The sequence below is a fragment of the Diabrotica virgifera genome, chromosome 1 (genome assembly GCF_917563875.1).
Source record: "Diabrotica virgifera virgifera chromosome 1, PGI_DIABVI_V3a".
NCBI lineage: Eukaryota > Metazoa > Arthropoda > Insecta > Coleoptera > Chrysomelidae > Diabrotica > Diabrotica virgifera.
In genome coordinates, this window is record NC_065443.1 from 144,053,818 (window position 1) to 144,074,416 (window position 20,599).

General features: G+C 36.7%; 1 protein-coding gene across 1 annotated transcript; it reads left to right on the plus strand.

Moving 5' to 3' along the window:
- The first annotated feature begins 2,136 nt into the window (after positions 1-2,136).
- On the plus strand, positions 2,137-8,131 carry LOC126891718 (uncharacterized). The gene is made up of 2 exons (XM_050660987.1): positions 2,137-2,856; positions 8,084-8,131. Exons 1-2 carry the CDS (start codon positions 2,137-2,139, stop codon positions 8,129-8,131), a joined length of 768 nt encoding a protein of 255 aa, XP_050516944.1.
- Positions 8,132-20,599: the final 12,468 nt, after the last annotated feature.

A 20,599-nucleotide genomic window follows, 5' to 3' on the forward strand; every position in this document is an offset into this window, starting at 1 on the left:
CATTCGTAGACATTCATGGAATGTTTCAACAAGATATTCAGTCTAAAAAATATACTGTGAATGTTCAAAGAACATTCGTAGACATTCATGGAATGTTCCAACAGGACATTCAAGGAATGTTTAAAATGCTGACACAGCACATTCCTGGGACTTTCCAGGGACGTTCGTGTGCTTTTGGGGACATTCCAAGAATGTTTTTAATGTCCTGTGTGTACCTTCTAGGAACATTCCTGGAATGTTTTGTGTTATTAGGGTTCTAGGTTGGTCGAAAATACTATGGTGCCATCTGCATACCTGATGTTGTTTAGGTAGTACCCGTTTTGTAGAATGCCTTTTTCAGTTTCATGCAAAGTATCGATAAATATTCTTTCAGAGTAAATATTGAAGATTAGGGGGAGACAAAATACAACCTTGTACGTTTCAAATTTTTTTTAGATCTTGGTTCTTAATTCCTGCTTCTTTTATTATTTGCAATATCTTGACGTGCTGTATTCGATCAAAGACATTCTCGTCATCAACCTGACATGCGTATATGACTTCAGAAACCTTCGGGATCTTCGAGCTATGCAGCGAAGCGAAAGTGGTGGGATAAGAGAGAGAGACAGTTGATGTCTAAGGCAGCGTTGCCAAATTTTTCCCAGCAGGTCGCACTCTTTCTCAGCGGCATATGGAATCTTGTTTTATGAATGATCCTCGTACATGTGCAGAGCTGCAGCGAACCTTATATCTTTTATTTTGTTATTTTGTAATGCGGAAAACTATAAAATATATAAACACACTACAGTAAATAGTGGACGTAAAAAATCCCTTATAAAATTTAGTATGTTATATGCAGATACATTTTCATAACGAAGAAACAGCAGAACGTTTTAGATATATTCTCATGTTCTCCTCCGTAGATGCAACCAACAGAATATATAAGTATAAAGTAGGAGCTATTCCTATTTTCCGTTGATGTTTTTCTCATTTTTCTGAGTACATATTGAATATACCAACCGGTCGTGTCATATTCAACCGGTCTGTTGAGTCTAATAGTCTGTTATTAAAAAGTACTTTTATTTACTTTGCCGAGCAATATCTCCTCAAAAAGGTTTTATTGCAAGATAATTCGTTTCATATTAAAACGAATAACTCAGCATTTTTCAATAATTGTTGGAGTTGAAATGGAGAAAAGTCATTTGGTTTTTAAAAACTGACTTAATATTAAAAATTTATGTTTAACTTAAGGAACAGTATAATTTTAAAATTTTAAGCTCGTTGATTTTAGAAATAGTACAGGAGCTATAAATATATAAAATCAATGGGAAAATCCCAAAAGTTGGCTGTATACCATAGTTCAAAAAACTCATACAGAAGTAAAAACTTCAAATTGTATTCTGGTATAAAATTGTTTATTAAAACTATCTAAAAAGTCATCCAAATGGATTGCAAAACGTTTTCGTTCTAATTCAGAACATCTTCAGTGCATAGAATGAAGTATTTCCACGTTAGATTAAAGCAAAAAGTTAAAATTGTGACTGTTAGAAAGAAAAAACATGTGGGAATACTTACATTCTGGAGAGTAGTTTGAAACTAGCACACTATTTAAAGTGGTAACCCCATAATATATGGTTTACATATTATATATTAACAGAATATGTTGACTACAAGTCGATGTTTGTTGCAGAATACACAAGTGTATGGCAAATAATTGCTCGTTCCATGTCAGCTGGTGACAGCGCGCATGACAATGTCAATCATAATCATCATGTCGTAAGGTTATATCATATTGTAGCAGTGTACAAATAAAATTCAGTTTTTAATTCAGCATATCAGTTTTTTACCAGCATTAACCATCAGAAGCAGAAATAATACTTTGTATAAATAAATACAAAACATTTTGGCGACCGTGACAGGACAAGAAACAAATAATTACCAGAAAACCAGACAGCATTTTGGCTTTGGCGGCCATTTCGAAGCAGAGGTTAATGACCGGGCCACGCCAGGATTACAGAAAATCAAAGCAAATTATCAGAAAATCATTGGAAATCAGGTATCCTATGTAATATCCTTTTTTATAAAAAATTCCTATGCATGACTTGCATTCTAATTTGTGTTGTTTTGTATTGTAACAGTAAATTTTTATAAATCATCAGAATGACAGATGAAAATACCTTAAAAACCACTAAAACTTCCTTAAAAGGTCAGTTAACGAGATTTTTTAATTTTATAAAAGATGTAGAGTCAGGTAAAGCAAACAAAGATCAGTTAGAATGCAGACTAGCAGTAGCAAAAGATTTATTGTCAGACTTTAACTCGGTAATGGTTCAGCTTATGGTATTAGATTTAGATGAGACAAAAAATAAAAGTAAGGAATATGAAGCTGAACTAGAAGAATATGAAAAGAAGTTTTTTGATTGTATATCAAAAGCGGATATTTTAATAAAAAAACAGACATTTAATCAACAAGCAGACACAATAAATACAAGTTGTAGTTCACAGTTACAAGCTTCACAAGACATAAGGTTACCTTGTATTGATCTTCCAAGGTTCAGTGGGGCCTCAGAAAATGGGGGTGTAGAAAGTGGGAGCTCATGGCTTGAGTTTTATGACGGGTTCACTAGTTTAATTGGCAATGATCCTAATTTAAGTAACATTAAAAAATTTTATTATCTCAAATCTTGTTTGACAGACAGTGCGGCAGCAGTAATTTCCTCTTTGGAGGTTACGAATGAAAATTATACGATTGCTTGGTCGATCTTAACAGATAGATTTCAGAATGATAAACTCATAGTACATTCTCATGTTCGGGCGTTATTTGAGTTATCCGTGATACAAAAAGAATCACCTTCTCAGCTGAGAAAACTGATTGATGAGGTAAATAAAAATATAAGGGTATTAGAATCATTTAAACAACCTGTAAAGGAGTGGTCAACAATGTTAATATATTTAATAACTTCTAAGTTAGACAATAACACAAGACGTCAGTGGGAATCGGAGAATATAAGCAAAAAGGCACTTCCAACAATTGAAGAATTTTTAAGTTTTTTAGGTCAGCGTTCTCGTCTTTTAGAAACCCTTTATGCAAATAATGATAAACAAACACATGGTGCAAACCATAAAAATAATAATCAACCACATAACAAAAATAAAGTACAATCATTCGTAAATCAAACTAATCAGAATTTTAAATGTTTTTATTGTAAAGAATCACACTCAATTTTTTATTGTAATAAGTTTCTACAATTATCTGTAAAACAAAGAAATGTTGAAGTACAAAAAATGAAATTATGCACAAACTGTTTAAGAGGAAATCATTCAATAGAGAAGTGTGTATCAACCAGAGGTTGTAAATTTTGCACGAGAAGGCACAACTCGTTGTTACATTACTCAAATTCTAGATTTCAAACAGATCAGCAACAAAGCCACATCAATATGAACCAAGAATCAGAATCATTTGAGAACTCAATGAATGAGCACAACCAGGTAAATACAGTACATATTAATTCAGTGCAGCCATCAACATCAGTAGTTCTAAATTCAAGCGCCAATCATCAATCAGAAGTTTTATTAGCAACAGCAGTTATACATATTTTTGACCAGTCAGGTAATACATTTGAAGCAAGGGCATTACTTGATTCAGGATCACAATCAAATTTTATCACAGCAGATCTTTGCAAACAATTAAAACTTGATAAGTCATGTATAAATATACCAGTATCAGGTATAAATGACAAAATAACTCATATAAACCATTCAGTGACTACAAATATTAAGTCTCGAGTAAATGCATATCAGATTGAAAGTTCTTTCTTAGTTATAGATAAAATTACAGAAACATTACCTACAGTCAATCTTAACAGAAATGAATTTACTATACCAGAAAATGTAACTTTAGCAGACGAAACATTTTATAAACCAGGGAAAATAGATATTTTATTAGGTGCCTCTATACTCTATGATTTATTATGCATTGGACAAATTCGACTTAAGAGATTTTTACCAATTTTGCAAAAAACCATGCTAGGTTGGGTTATTACTGGGAATGTTCCATTTCATTCAAATAAACCAACCATCAGGTGTACTTTTACTGTCAACAGCATTAATGATCAGATCAAACAATTTTGGGAAATAGAAAATATTGATAATTCAAAATGTCTAACTAAAGAAGAAGAATCATGTGAAAAAGACTATCAGACATGTTTTCAGAAAAATCAAGAAGGACAAATTGTTGTTCCACGGTCAGCAAAAACAACTACAGGCTTATCATTAAATGATTGCTTAAAGGTTGGACCAACTATACAGAGTGATCTTCTTTCTATCTTAATAAGATTCAGATTTTTTAATATAGTTTTAGCAGCAGACATTGAGAAAATGTACAGACAAATCTTAGTAAGTGAAAACTACCAGAACTATCAGAGAATCGTATGGCGTACAAATCCCTCAGAAGAGATCCAACATTTTAAACTTAAAACAGTAACATATGGAACAGCAAGTGCACCATTCTTAGCGATAAGAAGCCTAACCCAACTAGCCAATGAAATTGAGGAAACAGATCCAGATGTAGCAGTAGTAATCAGAAATGGATTCTATGTTGATGATTTGTTATATGGATGTGAAACTGCAGAACAGGCAAAACAGTTGAAAAATAAGTTACAGGAAATTCTTAGCAAGTCAAAATTTATATTAAGAAAATGGATGTCCAACGACAAAGATACATTCTCACCAGGAGAGCAAGAACAAGTAGGTATAGAATATTTTATCTCAAGCAAAGAGGAAAATAAAACTTTGGGAATAACTTGGCAGTCAGGTCAAGATAACTTGTTATTCAAAATTAAATGTAAAGACACTGAAAAAATTACAAAGAGATCAATTTTGTCAACAATATCTCAAATTTTTGATCCTTTAGGTTTAGTAGGACCTTATGTCATTCAAGCAAAGATAATATTACAGAAGTTGTGGAAACTTAATTTAAAGTGGGATGAATCAGTTCCTGCTGAACTTCATACTTGTTTTGTAGACTTTATAAATCAGTTAACAGAATTAAATCAAATCAGTATTCCACGACATGTTACATTGTTTCAAGGAACATATACAGAATTGCATGGATTTTGCGATGCATCTGAAGCAGCTTACGGAGCTTGTTTATATATTGTTAGTCAGTATCACGATCAGAAACAGAGTCAGTTACTTATTGCAAAAAGTAGAGTAGCACCATTAAAGGTACTTACAATTCCAAAATTAGAGTTATGCGCAGCAATGGTATTAACAGATTTAGTAAAAAAGGTAAGAGATTGTTCAGATATTAATTTTGCCAAATTTACATTTTGGACAGATTCAGCTATAGTTATTCAATGGATAAACAGCGAATCTCATGTTTGGAAACCTTTTGTATCAAACAGAATTGCTCACATTCATGAAAACAGCAAGGCAAATGAATGGAGACATGTTCCTTCAAAGGAAAATCCAGCAGACCTTATTTCAAGAGGAATAGACTCAAAAACATTGTCAACTCCTTCCTTGTGGTGGCATGGACCTTCATGGTTATCAGAAAGTGAAGACAACTGGCCTATACCGAAATTTAAATCAGTAAAGGATTTACCAGAAAAAAGACCTAAATACCAGTTATCAGCTCATGTTAAAGAAAGGGAACCATTTAGTATAATCCATAAATATTCTTCAATATCAAGGTTACAAAGAATAATAGCATTGCTTTTAAGATTTAAACATAACTGTCTTAATAAATCAGACAAATATTGTGGCCAAATTTCTATACCAGAACTGGAAGTCAGTTTAAATACTATTGTAAAACTTGTACAGAATGAATGTTTCCAATCAGAAATTTCACAGATTTTGAAAGGTAATACAGTCAAAAGGAATAGCAATCTTATTTCACTTAATCCATTTCTTAAAGATGGTATTCTCAGAGTTGGTGGTAGGATCAAAAATGCAGATTTTTTACCTTTTTCTCAAAGACATCCAATACTTTTACCTTCAGACCATCACATTACTACTTGTATCATTCGGGATGAACATTATAAAAACTTGCATGCTGGTCCACAACTATTGTTATCAACATTGAGAACTAGATTTTGGATATTATCAGGTTTAACTACAGTAAAACGAATTTTAAGAAAGTGCATTGTATGTTTTAAAAATAGGCCAAGTTCAGTCAATCAACTTATGGGTGACTTACCAGAGAGGCGAATTACTCCTGCTAGAGCATTTTTACATACAGGTTTAGATTATTGTGGACCATTCTCAGTTAAAGCTAATAAATTACGCAATTCAAAAATCATCCATATATATGTTTGCATATTTGTTTGTTTTAGCACAAAGGCTACACATTTAGAACTTGTAATAGACTTAACAACTGAAAGTTTTTTCAATTGCTTAAAACGATTTATCAGTCGTAGAGGTAAACCATTGACTATCTCATCGGACAATGCCACAACTTTTGTGGGGGCTAATAATCAACTCAAATCAATGTACGATTTAGTACAGAATTCCAGACCAGAAATTAACAGTTTTTTGACAGTAGAATCAATAAAGTGGCAGTTCATTCCTGTTAGATCACCACATTATGGGGGAATTTGGGAGGCAGCAGTCAAATCGTTTAAATTTCATCTTAAAAGAATTGTGGGAAATCATATATTTTCAGTAGATAATTTTGGAACTTTGACAACACAAATTGAAGCATGTCTTAATTCCAGACCTTTAACTCCTTTATCCTCTAACCCATCAGATTTTCAACCTTTGACCCCAGGTCATTTTTTAATCTTTTCACCATTAACAACCTTTCCTGAGCCAGACCTACGAAGAATTTCAAATCTTAACACGTTTCAACATATGACTCAAGTGCTCCAACATTTTTGGGCAAGATGGTCAACAGAATATTTAACTCAACTTCAGTCAAGATCCAAATGGAGGACTGTTAGCAACCAAGAAGTGAAGATAGACCAGCTAGTGTGTCTTAGAGAAGATAATTTACCACCTCTACAGTGGAGGTTAGGACGTATTTCAATGGTACATCGAGGCAGAGACAATAGAATACGTGTTGTGACAATAAAAACAAACAATGGTGAAGTGACAAGAGCTCTCTCACGCGTGTGCATATTACCAACAGACATTTAAGTTCATTTCTATGTTTTGATGTATACTGGGCAATTATGACCCTTTATTGTAATGTAGTTTATTGTTTTTTTTGTTTCTTTTTGAAATAGCCAGGGTATTTCAAGGCTGGCGGTATGTTGCAGAATACACAAGTGTATGGCAAATAATTGCTCGTTCCATGTCAGCTGGTGACAGCGCGCATGACAATGTCAATCATAATCATCATGTCGTAAGGTTATATCATATTGTAGCAGTGTACAAATAAAATTCAGTTTTTAATTCAGCATATCAGTTTTTTACCAGCATTAACCATCAGAAGCAGAAATAATACTTTGTATAAATAAATACAAAACAATGTTGTTAGATATAATAGAATACATGCCTTAAGGGCAACATGCTTCCCTTCTCGAAAATACTAGGTACTTGCCAGTTCAATGGGCACAGACCAACTAAGAAAATAGGAAATGGACATTCAATAAGACAAGAGTGACATGACATGACAAGAATTTTTGGTTAAAGCGTAATAAAGTGTGGTTGGATTTTGGATTTTTAGTAAAATGTAAAGGTTGTTAATAAAAATCTGAAAATGCAAATTTAAATTATTTAAATATTAAAATCTATTATAAAGTATCAATTGGCAACTCTCTATTCCAGAAAAACTTATAGATTTTATAGATTTAATGTAGGTCTATTTCATGGTTCGAAGTGTGACGTCATCGAATGTAAATGACAAGATGAAAGTTAAATTAAGTTAAATAAAATGAAATATACTACATACTAAACAATTATTGGACTGACGTGGAAGAATAGGAAGCTAAATGAACCAAAAATTCAGGTTTTTAAGAGTTTTTATGAGATGTACTGTTGGTTGCCTAACAAGATGAGGCTTTGAGTATCGTGAAATAAACAGTATAATATGCAGAAAGCGAATATATTAGTGTGTTAAATTTATTAGCATACTATTGTACTAATTAATTATGTCTGTTAAAAGTGGGAGAGGAATTGTGGAAAAATTAAAGTAACTAAAGAATACAGATAAAGGATACAGTAAAGTAAATGTTGGTGTCAAAGATATGATTTTAATGAAATGTAATGGAATGAATAAAAGTATGTAATAAATTTCATAACGGAAAAAGAGGGGTAATAAAATATGTGAGAGCAAAATCTAATTGACTTTATGTTGTTTTGGATGGACTGAAGGAATTCGAGGAAATATACCTTGATAGGCTACCAGACGAAGTGGTTAGTGAATGAACAATAGGATGAGAGCTAACTAATAAGGGTCAAATTGCGGGTTGTTGTCAATATATAAGAGAGATTTTAGACCCTCTACTTTTTGACAAACGTTAAACGTAAAACGTTATACTTGTCATGCGCACTGAGTGATAAATAAGGGATAACGTGTTTGCTTAAAGGATCCCCCAAACCAACGCGAAACTTTCGCAACCGCGACCTACGCGGAATCGCGGCGAATCGATAGGCACGGCGGATTATGAACGTGTTCAGACCACTTTGCGCGGAATCCGCAACGGTCGCGGCAGAACAGCGTTCCTTTCATGAAACGCTGCATGCACGGTTTTTTCCGCTACCGTTGTAGTTTCGCGTGTTTTAAAATGGTTGTTACAGAAAAACTCATTGAAATTGTTAAACAATATCCTATAATATATGATTTAACGGACGAAGATTATAAAAATATAAGAAAAAAGGATAAAGTCTGGAATAGTGTAGGGTCAGAATTAGGAGAAAATGATAAGTTTTCATTATATATTATAATATTATTATTAATTTGCGTGCATAGAGATTACGCCCACTTAAAAATTTGGTCATTTTTGATGTCTTGTATTTCCTAAACCTGTTGGCCGGTTTAAAAATATAATTTGTTCACATTTGTATGGCGAATAGTCGCGTCGGCTTTCGCGTCAATATGGGGAACCTTTGTCCGCTACCGCTCCGCCTGCGAATGTTCCGCTACGGAAAATTCGCGTCGCAAAAATTTCGCGTCGGTTTGGGGGATCCTTAAAATAGTTTTTGAAACCCTTCAGAAAATACGCACACAGGTTAACGTTAATTGACATTTGGCAAACGTAACCTACAAACGGCAGTGGTGTGCTATAACTTATTTTATTGAATTCACTGGTCAACAAAAAAAATTGAAAAAAAATGAACAGACACTCTGATGGGTGTTCTTTACTAATTTTGGGTCGCTGAACTCGAATATGACCTCCGTTTTTTTCCATCACCCTCCATTTTTCCGCTCCCCCCTATTCTTGCCAAAATAGTGGTGAAATAGGTAAATTTCGTTTAATTTGCTCATTTCGCCGCGATAAATGCCAACTTATAGATTAAAATTACAGTAAAATAATGATTAAGATTATGCCCAACAATAAACATAATTGGGGATCCGAGGGGGCGAAAAAAGGGGAAGAAAGGGGTATTTTTCTGAAAAAAACGTAAAAAATCAGCATTTTTCAGTATTTTTTTTGGAAAAAAAGCGACATTACAGGCCTTTTGCCATTTTTTACACCTTCCCAATACCCCCCTTGAACCGTCTTGCATCATCATATTTCTCTTTTTCACCCTCCCCCCCTTAAAGCCCCCTCGTTCTTCAACAAGAAAAAAAAACATAAATATGGATGTACAAAAAAAAAGAAGTTACCTATTTATTTGAAACAAACTCTTATGTGGTTTTGATTGTATCTGAGAATTATGACAAAAATATGATTAGACAAGGTGGAGGGGGAGAAAAAGTATTGAAATTAATCATAAGGCTAAGCAATCAAAAAGTCTGAAAAAAAAACATACCTGCATCTACTTGGAAATTTTTCTCCTTTTGTAAGCGTCCTCCGGTGTTTCTCGAATTTGAGTCCAACAGTAGTCCGCCAACATACTAGGGTTCCATTTTCCAGCGTATCTCTTCTCCATTTGGGCAATCTGCTGATGAAATCTTTCACCATGCTCGTCCGAAACGGCTCCACAATTTTCCGGGAAAAAACTCAGGTGGGAGTGGAGAAAATGGACTTTCAATGACATATTGCAACCTAAAGCCTTGTAAGATTTAAGTAGCTCATCAATTCGTTGTTGATAGTCATCTGACCTTTTGTTTCCAAGAAAATTGCGACAAACAAAAACAAAAGATTCCCAGGCTTTTTTCTCTTTTCTTGACAAACTGTTGGAGAAAGCATCGTCATCAAATAACTGTTTAATCTGGGGTCCCACAAATACGCCTTCTTTGATTTTGGCATCACTTACGTGCGGAAATTTTTGCTTCAGGTATAAGAATCCTTTACCATCCCTATTTAGAGCCTTAACGAACTGTTTAAAAAGGCCCAGCTTAATGTGAAGTGGAGGTATAATGATTTTTTTTTTGTCTACTAATGTTGATCTTTAGCACGGCTGTCCCATTCACAAAGAAAGCAACAAAATTTAGTGTATTCAGCTTGCAATCCAGTTAATATTGCCACTACTTTGAGGTCAGCACAAACATTCCATTGATGTTGATCGTAACTAATTTTTTCCAAAATTTTTCTTAGATTGTCATATGTTTCCTTCATACTGGTTGCATAGGCCACAGGGACCGATGGTAGATCATTTCCATTATTAAGTAAAACCGCTTTTAAACTAGTTTTTGAGGAATCAATGAAAAGTCTCCAGTTTTCAGATACGTATGGTATTTTTAGCTCAGTCATTAGTCCTGCAATGTTGTTACAGCTAATTAAATCTTCATCATCATCATCTCGCGAGAAAAAAGAAATGAAGGCGGAATTTCTTTTTCTGAAAAACGTAATATTGACATCTTTCTGCAGGAGATTTTTCTGCTGAAGTCATGAACCAAGAAGCTCAGCTTTTATTTTAGGCAGGTCTAAATCGCGAACTAAGTCGTTCAATTCCTCCTAAGTAAAAAGTTGTGGTTCGTTCGAACCGTTAGGCGTGTAGTCTCCATCTTGGCTCCCATGTGAGGTCTCCTCTTCCAGTGGTGACGCATTCTGTTCAGTTGCTGATTCTTCATCATCTAGGGTGTAGTTTACGGGTGGTATGGGAACAGGCAGCATATTACTATGTTCCACGGGTCTAATTGCCGAAGAGATATTCGGATAAGTGATGGTACGTTTCGATTTTCGCGAAAATCCAGATATTTTCGTCATACAAAAATAACAGTCCTCGGCATGAGAAGTGGGCTCACGCCAGACCATTGGTACAGCGAAGGACATCGGACGTGATTTCCCACGTAACCACGAACTTAAATTAGTGCAACAACTATTGCAACATAATTTTGGGGCCCATGGCTTGTCTTGATCCCCGACTTTGCAACCGAAATAATGCTCATAAGCTTTTCGAACCATCTTATTTAAAGGTCTCCTTTGATTCTTAAAAGTTACTTCTCCACAAATATAACAGAAAGAATTCACATCATTCTTACAAAAACGCGGCATTGTAACTCCAAAAACTTTACAAAGAAATGTACTTGAAGCACAGAAAAAAAAAACACGTGTGCTAAACGCAAACACCTCACTTTTAAAAACTTCGAGACTGTCTCGAACAACACGCTCACTGCAACTGACAGGTGCTTGCTTGCTAATTCAAGTAGTGTAAAAGAGAGAAGGGGGGGTGAAAAAGAGAGATAGGAAGGTGCAAAGGGGTAGTGGGAAGGTGTAAAAAATGGCAAAAGGCCTGTAATGTCGCTTTTTTCCAAAAAAAATACTGAAAAATGCTGATTTTTTACGTTTTTTTCAGAAAAATACCCCTTTCTTCCCCTTTTTTCGCCCCCTCGGATCCCCAATTATGTTTATCGTTGGGCATAATCTTAATCATTATTTTACTGTAATTTTAATCTATAAGTTGGCATTTATCGCGGCGAAATGAGCAAATTAAACGAAATTTACCTATTTCACCACTATTTTGGCAAGAATAGGGGGGAGCGGAAAAATGGAGGGTGATGGAAAAAAACGGAGGTCATATTCGAGTTCAGCGACCCAAAATTAGTTAAGAACACCCATCAGAGTGTCTGTTCATTTTTCCATGTTGACCAGTGATTTGCCATAATGGAAGAAAATGTATTAAGACGTTTACCAAAGACCATTTACTACTTTAGGAACACAAAACATCCATCCTAAGTTTAACAAGGCAATTCAATCAAGTGTCAGATTTCTCAAGAAATGGTGTAATTTAGAATTATTCTACCAGGGTTGCCAAGCAGATTATATCCAATTATATAATATGTTTATTACCTGATTGTTTTTAAGAAAAACAAATTTTGATTACAATTTTATACACCGTTACTATCTATATTTTTTATTCTATAGTTGTCTTTGGTTCAGCTCATATGACCTTTTTTTTTTCGTTTTTTATGATTTAGATATATGACATTTGGCAATCTTACAAACACGTAATCCCTTAATAACGTGAACCTTATTTCTACCTAAATAAGGGGATACCTTATCCGCTAATAAAGTAATACGTAATTTTTCAGTTATTGCGCATGAGCAGAATAGCGTATAACGTTTAACGTTGCTGAAATAAGGGGCTTAAAAACTCTCTATAAAGAAGAATCTAAATTGAATAAGTATCAAAAATAGAGAACTATGAGTTTGATTTCTATAGGTGGTAGTGGAGTTAACAAACTGAACCAAATGAACTATATATATATAGGGTGTCTCAAACGTAGCGGAACGGTCGAATATTTCGCGAACTAAACATCGGATCCAAAAACTGAAAAATACGTGCTCAATCATTTTCAAAAATCTCTCCAATGACATCAAACACCAATCCCCACTACACTCCCTGGAGGTGGGGTGGGGGGTAACTTTAAAATCTCAAATGGAAACACCCAGTTTTTCTTGCAAATTTGGATTCGTTACGTAAAAGTAGGCAACTTTTATTCAAGACATTTTTTCGAACTGTGGATAGATGGCGCTACAATTGGGAAAAACGATTTATCCTGATACCATAGGTAAATTATAGAAACGGTCTAATATCTCACGAAATACACTTCCAAATGAGAAACCAAGAAAAAGGTTTTTAATACTTTTCGAAAACCTCTCGAATAACATTAAACATGACCCTCCAACCCACGCCCTAGAGGTGGGGTGGGGGTAATTTTAAAATCTTAAATAGCAACCCCCACTTTTTATTACAGATTCGGATTCGTCATGAAAAATTTAGCAACATTTATTCGAAACATTTTTTAAAATTTCTGATAGATGGCGCTAATAAATCGTATTTTTCCAATTAAAGCGCCATCTATTAACACTTCTAAAAAATATTTCGAATAAATGTTGCTTAATTTTTCATGACGGATCCAAATCTGTAATAAAAAGTGCGGGTTGCTATTTAAGATTTTTAAGTTACCCCCCACCCCAACCTCCAGGGGGTGGGTTGGAGGGTCACATTTGGTGTTATTCGAAAGGTTTTCGAAAAAGATTAAAAATCTGTTTTTTAGTTTCTCATTTAGAAGTGTATTTCGTGAGATATTACACCGTTTCTATAATTTACCTATGGTATCAGGATAAATCGTTTTTCCCAATTATAGCGCCCTCTATCCACAGTTCGAAAAAATGTCTTGAATAAAAGTTGCTTATTTTTACGTAACGAATTAAAATCTGCAAGAAAAACTGGGGTTTCCATTTGAGATTTTAAAGTTACCCCCCACCCCAACTCTAGGGGGTGCAGTGGGGGTTGGTGTTTGGTGTCATTCGATAGATTTTTGAAAATGATTGAAAACATATTTTTCAGTTTTTTGATCCGATGTTTAGTTCGCGAAATATTCGACCGTTCCACTACTTTTGGGACACCTTGTATAAGTGCAGTAGTTTGTAAACGTATATGGTAGATATGACCAACTGAATTAACAAAGAAATGTAAAAAACAAAATACTAATGTCAAATTTATATTAGGATAACTGGATAATGGAGTTTGCCTGATATGAATGGAAATGAAGAGAAAGATAGGAAAGAGATGAAAATGATAGTGTAGCAAAACAATGAGTCACCAGCCGCAAGGCGTAAGCCGAGAAAAGTCTAGATCAAAGCACGCTATACGTGGAACCGATGCGCGGTTGTTGGAAGGTCACACGATAGTCGGAGAGCTGGCTTAGCCCGGAATGATCGAGAATAACGACTAGGATATATAAGGCATAATTTTTGTGAATAGAGTTAGTCTTAAGCTAAAGTTTGTAAAGTAAACTTGTATAAATAAAAATAAAGTCGTATATAAATTACGAACCGCTAGTTTTATTGTAATTAGAAGTAATTACACTAATCACGCTACAGTTGGTGTCGGTGTTCGGTTAACTTAGTGCGATATAAATAAGTGAATTACAGAGAGACTTTAAAAGACTTTTGAACTTTATTCGTCGGGAATAGTTAAAGTGCGTTGATTGTTCGGTATTCGGAAAGACTGTTAAAAGACATTTTGGAAAGTACGTGTGTGCCGACCAAAGATGTTGCTACAAGAACTTACAGTAAAACAGCTCCGTGAACAGCTCGAGGAACGGGATCTGGACAGCAGTGGGCTCAAGATAGTCCTACAAGCACGACTCGAGGATGTCCTCACGAAGAACGGAGAAGACCCAAAGACGTTCCACTTCCAGTCAGCAGAACAAGTAATCTTATCGAAATTAAAAACTGTTTCTGAAACGATCGATGAAACTTCTAAGATAAGCAACGAGAAATTTGAAAGTGTTTCTCAAAAGATCGATGAAACTTCTAGACAGAACAACGAGAAACTTGAAGAAGTTAGTAGAAGAAGCGACGAGAAACTTGAAGAAGTTAGTAGAAAAAGCGACGAGAAATTCGAAAATGTTGCTAAAAGATTCGATGAGACTTCTCAAATAATTAAAGAGGTCTGTAGGCAAAACAACGAAAAACCAGAAGAAGTTTGTAAACAGAACAATGAGAAATTTGAAGAAGTTTCTAGAACATTCGATAAGATGCAGAAAAGTGTAGAGACCGTAGAAGAAAAGATCAAACAGCTAGAGAGCAGGATAACCGATACAAAAGTACAACCATCAGTTAATGCAGCAACGTTAGATCCTTTAGTGAAAGATGAACTACCGAGAGACGAAACGTCGCATAATATGAGATTCAAATTACCACCATTTGATGGAAAGTCCTCTTGGTCCATATATCTTAGACAGTTTGAAGCTATTGCGACCGCCAATCATTGGACCGAACAAGAAAAGGCTGTTTCCTTGACTGCTGCTTTACGAGGTGATGCTGCAGATATATTAAGGTCAATTCCCAAGGGTCAAGAAAATTGTTACCAGACCTTGTTCACTCGTCTAGAAAAACGCTATGGAGATGCCCATCTACAACAAGTATACAAAGCACAACTGCGAAGTAGAAGTCAACGAGCAAGTGAGAATCTGCAAGAATTTGAAGCAGATGTGGCTCGTGTGGTGCGGTTGGCTTATCCAGAGGTGCCAGACAGCGTTTTAGAAGAAATTGCAGTAGATACCTTCGTCAATGGGCTGAAAGATAATGAACTACAGAAAGCTTTACGACTAGCAAGACCGAAAGTTTTAGATGAAGCACTTGCTATTGCATTGGAACACGAAACGGCTAGTCAAACTTCACGAGGCCATAGAGTAAAAACCATTGAAGAAAGTGACGAACACAACAATGAACGTCTGGAGGAAATGATACGGAGAGTATTAAGTAATCAGATGCCAAAGAGACGCGAGCCTAGATGTTGGAATTGTGGAGACGTAGGCCACATTCGTCGTAATTGTAAGAAGATCGTACAGCCGTCGGAAAACTAGAGCGGGTCGACACCAAGGGGCAACTGCCGACCTCGAGAACTAGAGCCCCCATAGTAACTGTCAACCTTACGTCCTCCGGTGGAATCCACAACTTATACATCGAAGGTCGTATCAGTAATAGATGTAGATCATTTTTGGTGGATACAGGTGCAACGAGAACTATCGCACGTCCAGATGTAGTACGAGACCATAATAAATTATCACCTGCAACAGTAAAGCTTAGAACAGCGACTGGTGAGCTAATTAATACATATGGCGAGGCTAATATGTCAGTATCCATTGGCCAGACCACAGTTGAACATCAAGTATTAATTGCCGAGATCTCCGACGAATTCATATTGGGGATGGACGTACTAAGGAAAGTGGGGGCAATATTGGATGTTCAAAATGGAGTTCTCAAGATCAATGGTGAAGAGTTGCCCTTTCACGACGACAAAGAAGATGTCATCCGCTTACTTACTACATGCGACGTAACCATACCCGGTAATAGTGAGAAAATTCTGATGACCATGCTTGATGGACACTGCCGAGAGGGAAGTTTAAGGATGGTCGAAGATGTGGATAATGTCGAGTTCCTAACGGCGAAAACTTTGGTAAAAGTTCGAGATGTGATCCCTGTAAGAGTTATGAATTTAAGGGAAACTGCTATCAAGTTAAGTAGAGGAGCTTTGATCGGGCAGTGTGTTCCCGTGGCTTCAATTTGCTCTGTGAATACCAATGAGAAATCATCGAAAGCGAAGTATCCAAAGGAGCTTGTTGAGATGATCATTGAAAGATGCCAAGATCTTGATCATGAACGAACGGAAAAAGTGACATCTATGCTGATAGAGTATCAAGATGTTTTTGCTATTGACACGAAGGATAAGGGAAAAACAAGCATAGTAACGCATAAAATAAATACCGGAGACGCTCAGCCAATCAGACAACGGCCTAGACGACTTCCATTTGCGAAAAGAGATGAATCCGAAGAGATTATCAAGGATATGGACAAACAAGGGGTAATTGAACCATCGAACAGTCCATGGACATCACCAGTAGTTCTGGTAAAGAAGAAAGATGGTTCAACGCGTTTTTGTATCGACTACCGCCAGCTCAATGCGGTAACAAAAAAAGATAGTTATCCTTTGCCCAGAATAGACGATACATTGGATACTCTCTCCGGTTCTCGTTGGTTTTCCACACTCGATTTAAAAAGTGGATATTGGCAAGTAGACATGGAGCCAGCCGATCGGGAGAAAACCGCATTTTCGATAGGATCAGGGCTTTGGCAGTTTACGGCTATGCCGTTTGGTTTATGTAATGCCCCTGCCACATTTGAAAGATTAATGGAGGCAGTTTTAAGAGGTCTACCATGGAAAACATGCCTGGTTTACTTGGATGATGTAATTGTGGTTGGAAGGTCCTTTGATGAACATGCCAAGAATCTAATAGACGTCTTTCAACGATTGAGGGCAGCGAACTTGAAGTTAAGTCCGAAGAAATGTCACATGTTTCGACGAGAAGTTAAGTACTTAGGACATATTGTATCGAGTAATGGTGTAACAGCTGATCCTGAAAAGATTGATGCAATTAAAGATTGGCCAGTACCAAAAGATAAACATGAAATTAGAAGTTTCCTTGGCCTATGTACATATTACCGACGATTTGTCAAAGAATTTGCCAATATCTCCAAGCCCCTAACAAAGTTGACGGAGGAGGGCAAAGAATATACATGGAGTGAGGAGTGTCAAAAAGCTTTCGAACAACTACAAAGGGCTCTGATCAGTGCACCGATATTAAGCTACCCGGGACAGGCAGGAAAATTTGTTTTGGATACCGATGCTAGCAACAGTGCCATAGGAGCTGTTCTCTCACAAATCCAGAATGGACAGGAAAAAGTCATCGCTTATTTCAGCAAAGTCCTGTCGAAACCAGAAAGAAACTATTGCGTTACCAGAAGAGAACTGCTGGGTGTAGTGAAGGCTTGCGAACATTTCCATAAATACTTGTACGGCAGAAAGTTCCTTCTTCGAACAGATCACGCTGCTCTAAAATGGCTCATACAATTCCGTAATCCAGAGGGCCAGATGGCAAGATGGTTAGAACGACTGCAAGAATATGATTATGAGATAGAACACAGGGCCGGAAGAGTTCATTCAAATGCTGATGCCCTTTCGAGACGACCATGCAGTGCAAATTGTAATCACTGTGCCAAATTAGAGGAACGATTTTGCCCCGTGAGACGAACCACCGTAGTTAATGAGCAATGGCAGCCCCAACAGTTACAAAACGCCCAAGAAGATGATCCATGTATAAAAAGAGTATTGGATTGGATGCGGCAAGGTGAAAGACCTAGTTGGCAGAACATTAGTGCATGTAGTCCAGAAGTCAAGGCCTACTGGAGCCAATGGAATTGCCTGGTACTAAAAGATGATCTTCTGTACAGAACCTTTGAGAACGATGATGGTACAGAATCTAAGCTGCAGTTGATTGTACCTAAAAGTAAAGTGTCAGAAGTATTGCGTCAGTTGCATGACGGTACATCAGGTGGACACTTTGGTATTACGAAGACTCTGCAAAAGGTTCGAGAACGGTTCTATTGGGTGAACTGTAAAGATGATGTAAGAAGATGGTGCCGGAAATGTGAACTGTGTGCATCCGGTAATGGTCCAGTTGGTAAAAAGAGAGCACCCATGAGACAGTACAATGTTGGAAGTCCTATGGAAAGAGTAGCAATCGACATTGCAGGTCCATTTCCAGAAACCGATGCTGGAAATAAATACATTCTGGTAGCCATGGACTATTTTACGAAATGGACCGAGGCCTATGCATTACCGAATCAAGAAGCTGCTACCGTTGCAGAGGTACTTGTTAAAGAATTCTTCAGCCGATTTGGTGTTCCCTTGGAGATCCACTCCGACCAAGGGCGAAACTTTGAGTCAGCTCTTTTCCAAAACGTTTGTAAATTGATTGGTGCCAATAAGACCAGAACAACACCCCTGCATCCTCAATCAGATGGAATGGTCGAGAGGATGAACCGAACGATGGGTAAACACTTGTCCAAAGTTGTATCTGAACATCAGCGAGATTGGGACCAACACATTCATTTATTCCTGATGGCCTACCGCTCGGCCGGGAATGAAACTACAGGTCAAACACCAACCTGCCTGATGTTGGGTCGTGAAGTTCGTTTGCCCTGCGACCTAGAGTTTGGCTGCAGACCTTCCGAGGAATATGTTGCAGGCGAAGAATACGTAGACCGCCTGAAGTTACGAATGAACAACATTCATGAACTTGCCCGACAACACATCCAGATAGCCAGTGACAGAATGAAAGATCAATATGATTCTCGCTGTAAGAATGAAAGCTTCGAAGTAGGTGATCTTGTCTGGCTTTATAATCCACAACGTCGTCGAGGCCTGTGTCCTAAACTGCAAAGACAATGGGAAGGTCCGTATGAAGTTAAGAAGAAAATAAATGACGTAATATACAGAATTAAGAAGTTGCCAAACGGTAAACCAAAAGTTATTCACATAAATCGTCTCGCACCATATGCTGGCTCAAATGAAACAGAGGAAGCCCGAGTCCTCCAACAGGAGATGAAAGATGCACCACAGCCAAGTTTTAAGGAATTTATGTCAAATTACGCAGAAAGAAAGAGTGCTAGATTCGGCGTGACCACAGAAGTTCAGCAAGATCTGTTTGGTGTTCCAGAAAACGTCTCTCTAGCCCACTGTGTTGCCCAAGACCTCGAGATGACTAAAGGAATCTCGTCCGTATTCAATAGAAAGTTCGGCCGCCTGGACGAGTTAAGAAATCAGCAGCCTAAAATTGGAAGAGTACTGCGATTGGAAGATGGTCCTCGATCTTTGCTGTATATGGTGACCAGGAAGTCTTATACGGACACGCCAAGCTATGAGAACATATGGCGTGCTCTAAGTAATTTGAAGAAAATTGTGTGTAATTATGACATCAAAGATTTGGCTTTACCAAAAATAGGCCATGCAGTAGAAAATCTGGATTGGAAGATTGTGAGAAGCATGCTTGAAGTGGTCTTCAGAGAAACTGGCGTACGAATTACTGTGTGTTGCATGAACCCGAAGATGTCGGATCCTTCAAAGACAGTAGACTGTTATTTCTTCTTGAAGGGTGTATGCAAAGCTGGAGAGTCGTGTAGATTCCGCCATCCTGGGCCTTCATCTAGAGTTGCTGATCGGGACGCTCAGATCTTAAGAGGGGAGCAATGTAGCAAAACAATGAGTCACCAGCCGCAAGGCGTAAGCCGAGAAAAGTCTAGATCAAAGCACGCTATACGTGGAACCGATGCGCGGTTGTTGGAAGGTCACACGATAGTCGGAGAGCTGGCTTAGCCCGGAATGATCGAGAATAACGACTAGGATATATAAGGCATAATTTTTGTGAATAGAGTTTAGTCTTAAGCTAAAGTTTGTAAAGTAAACTTGTATAAATAAAAAATAAAGTCGTATATAAATTACGAACCGCTAGTTTTATTGTAATTAGAAGTAATTACACTAATCACGCTACAATAGTATTTGCATTAAAAACTTAATTATTAGAATCCTAACATTTTACTTTATTTTACTTCTGTATGAGTTTTCTATAAATATATCTTCTGACGTATGTCCTCACATTTGTAGCACAAAATATTTAAAAATGTAAAGACTGAAATAGTTTTGTACACACTTATGACAACAGGTGAACAGGGAAAAGTGTACTTTTGAAGTGTGTAAAACAAATAATTCCTAGCTGAGC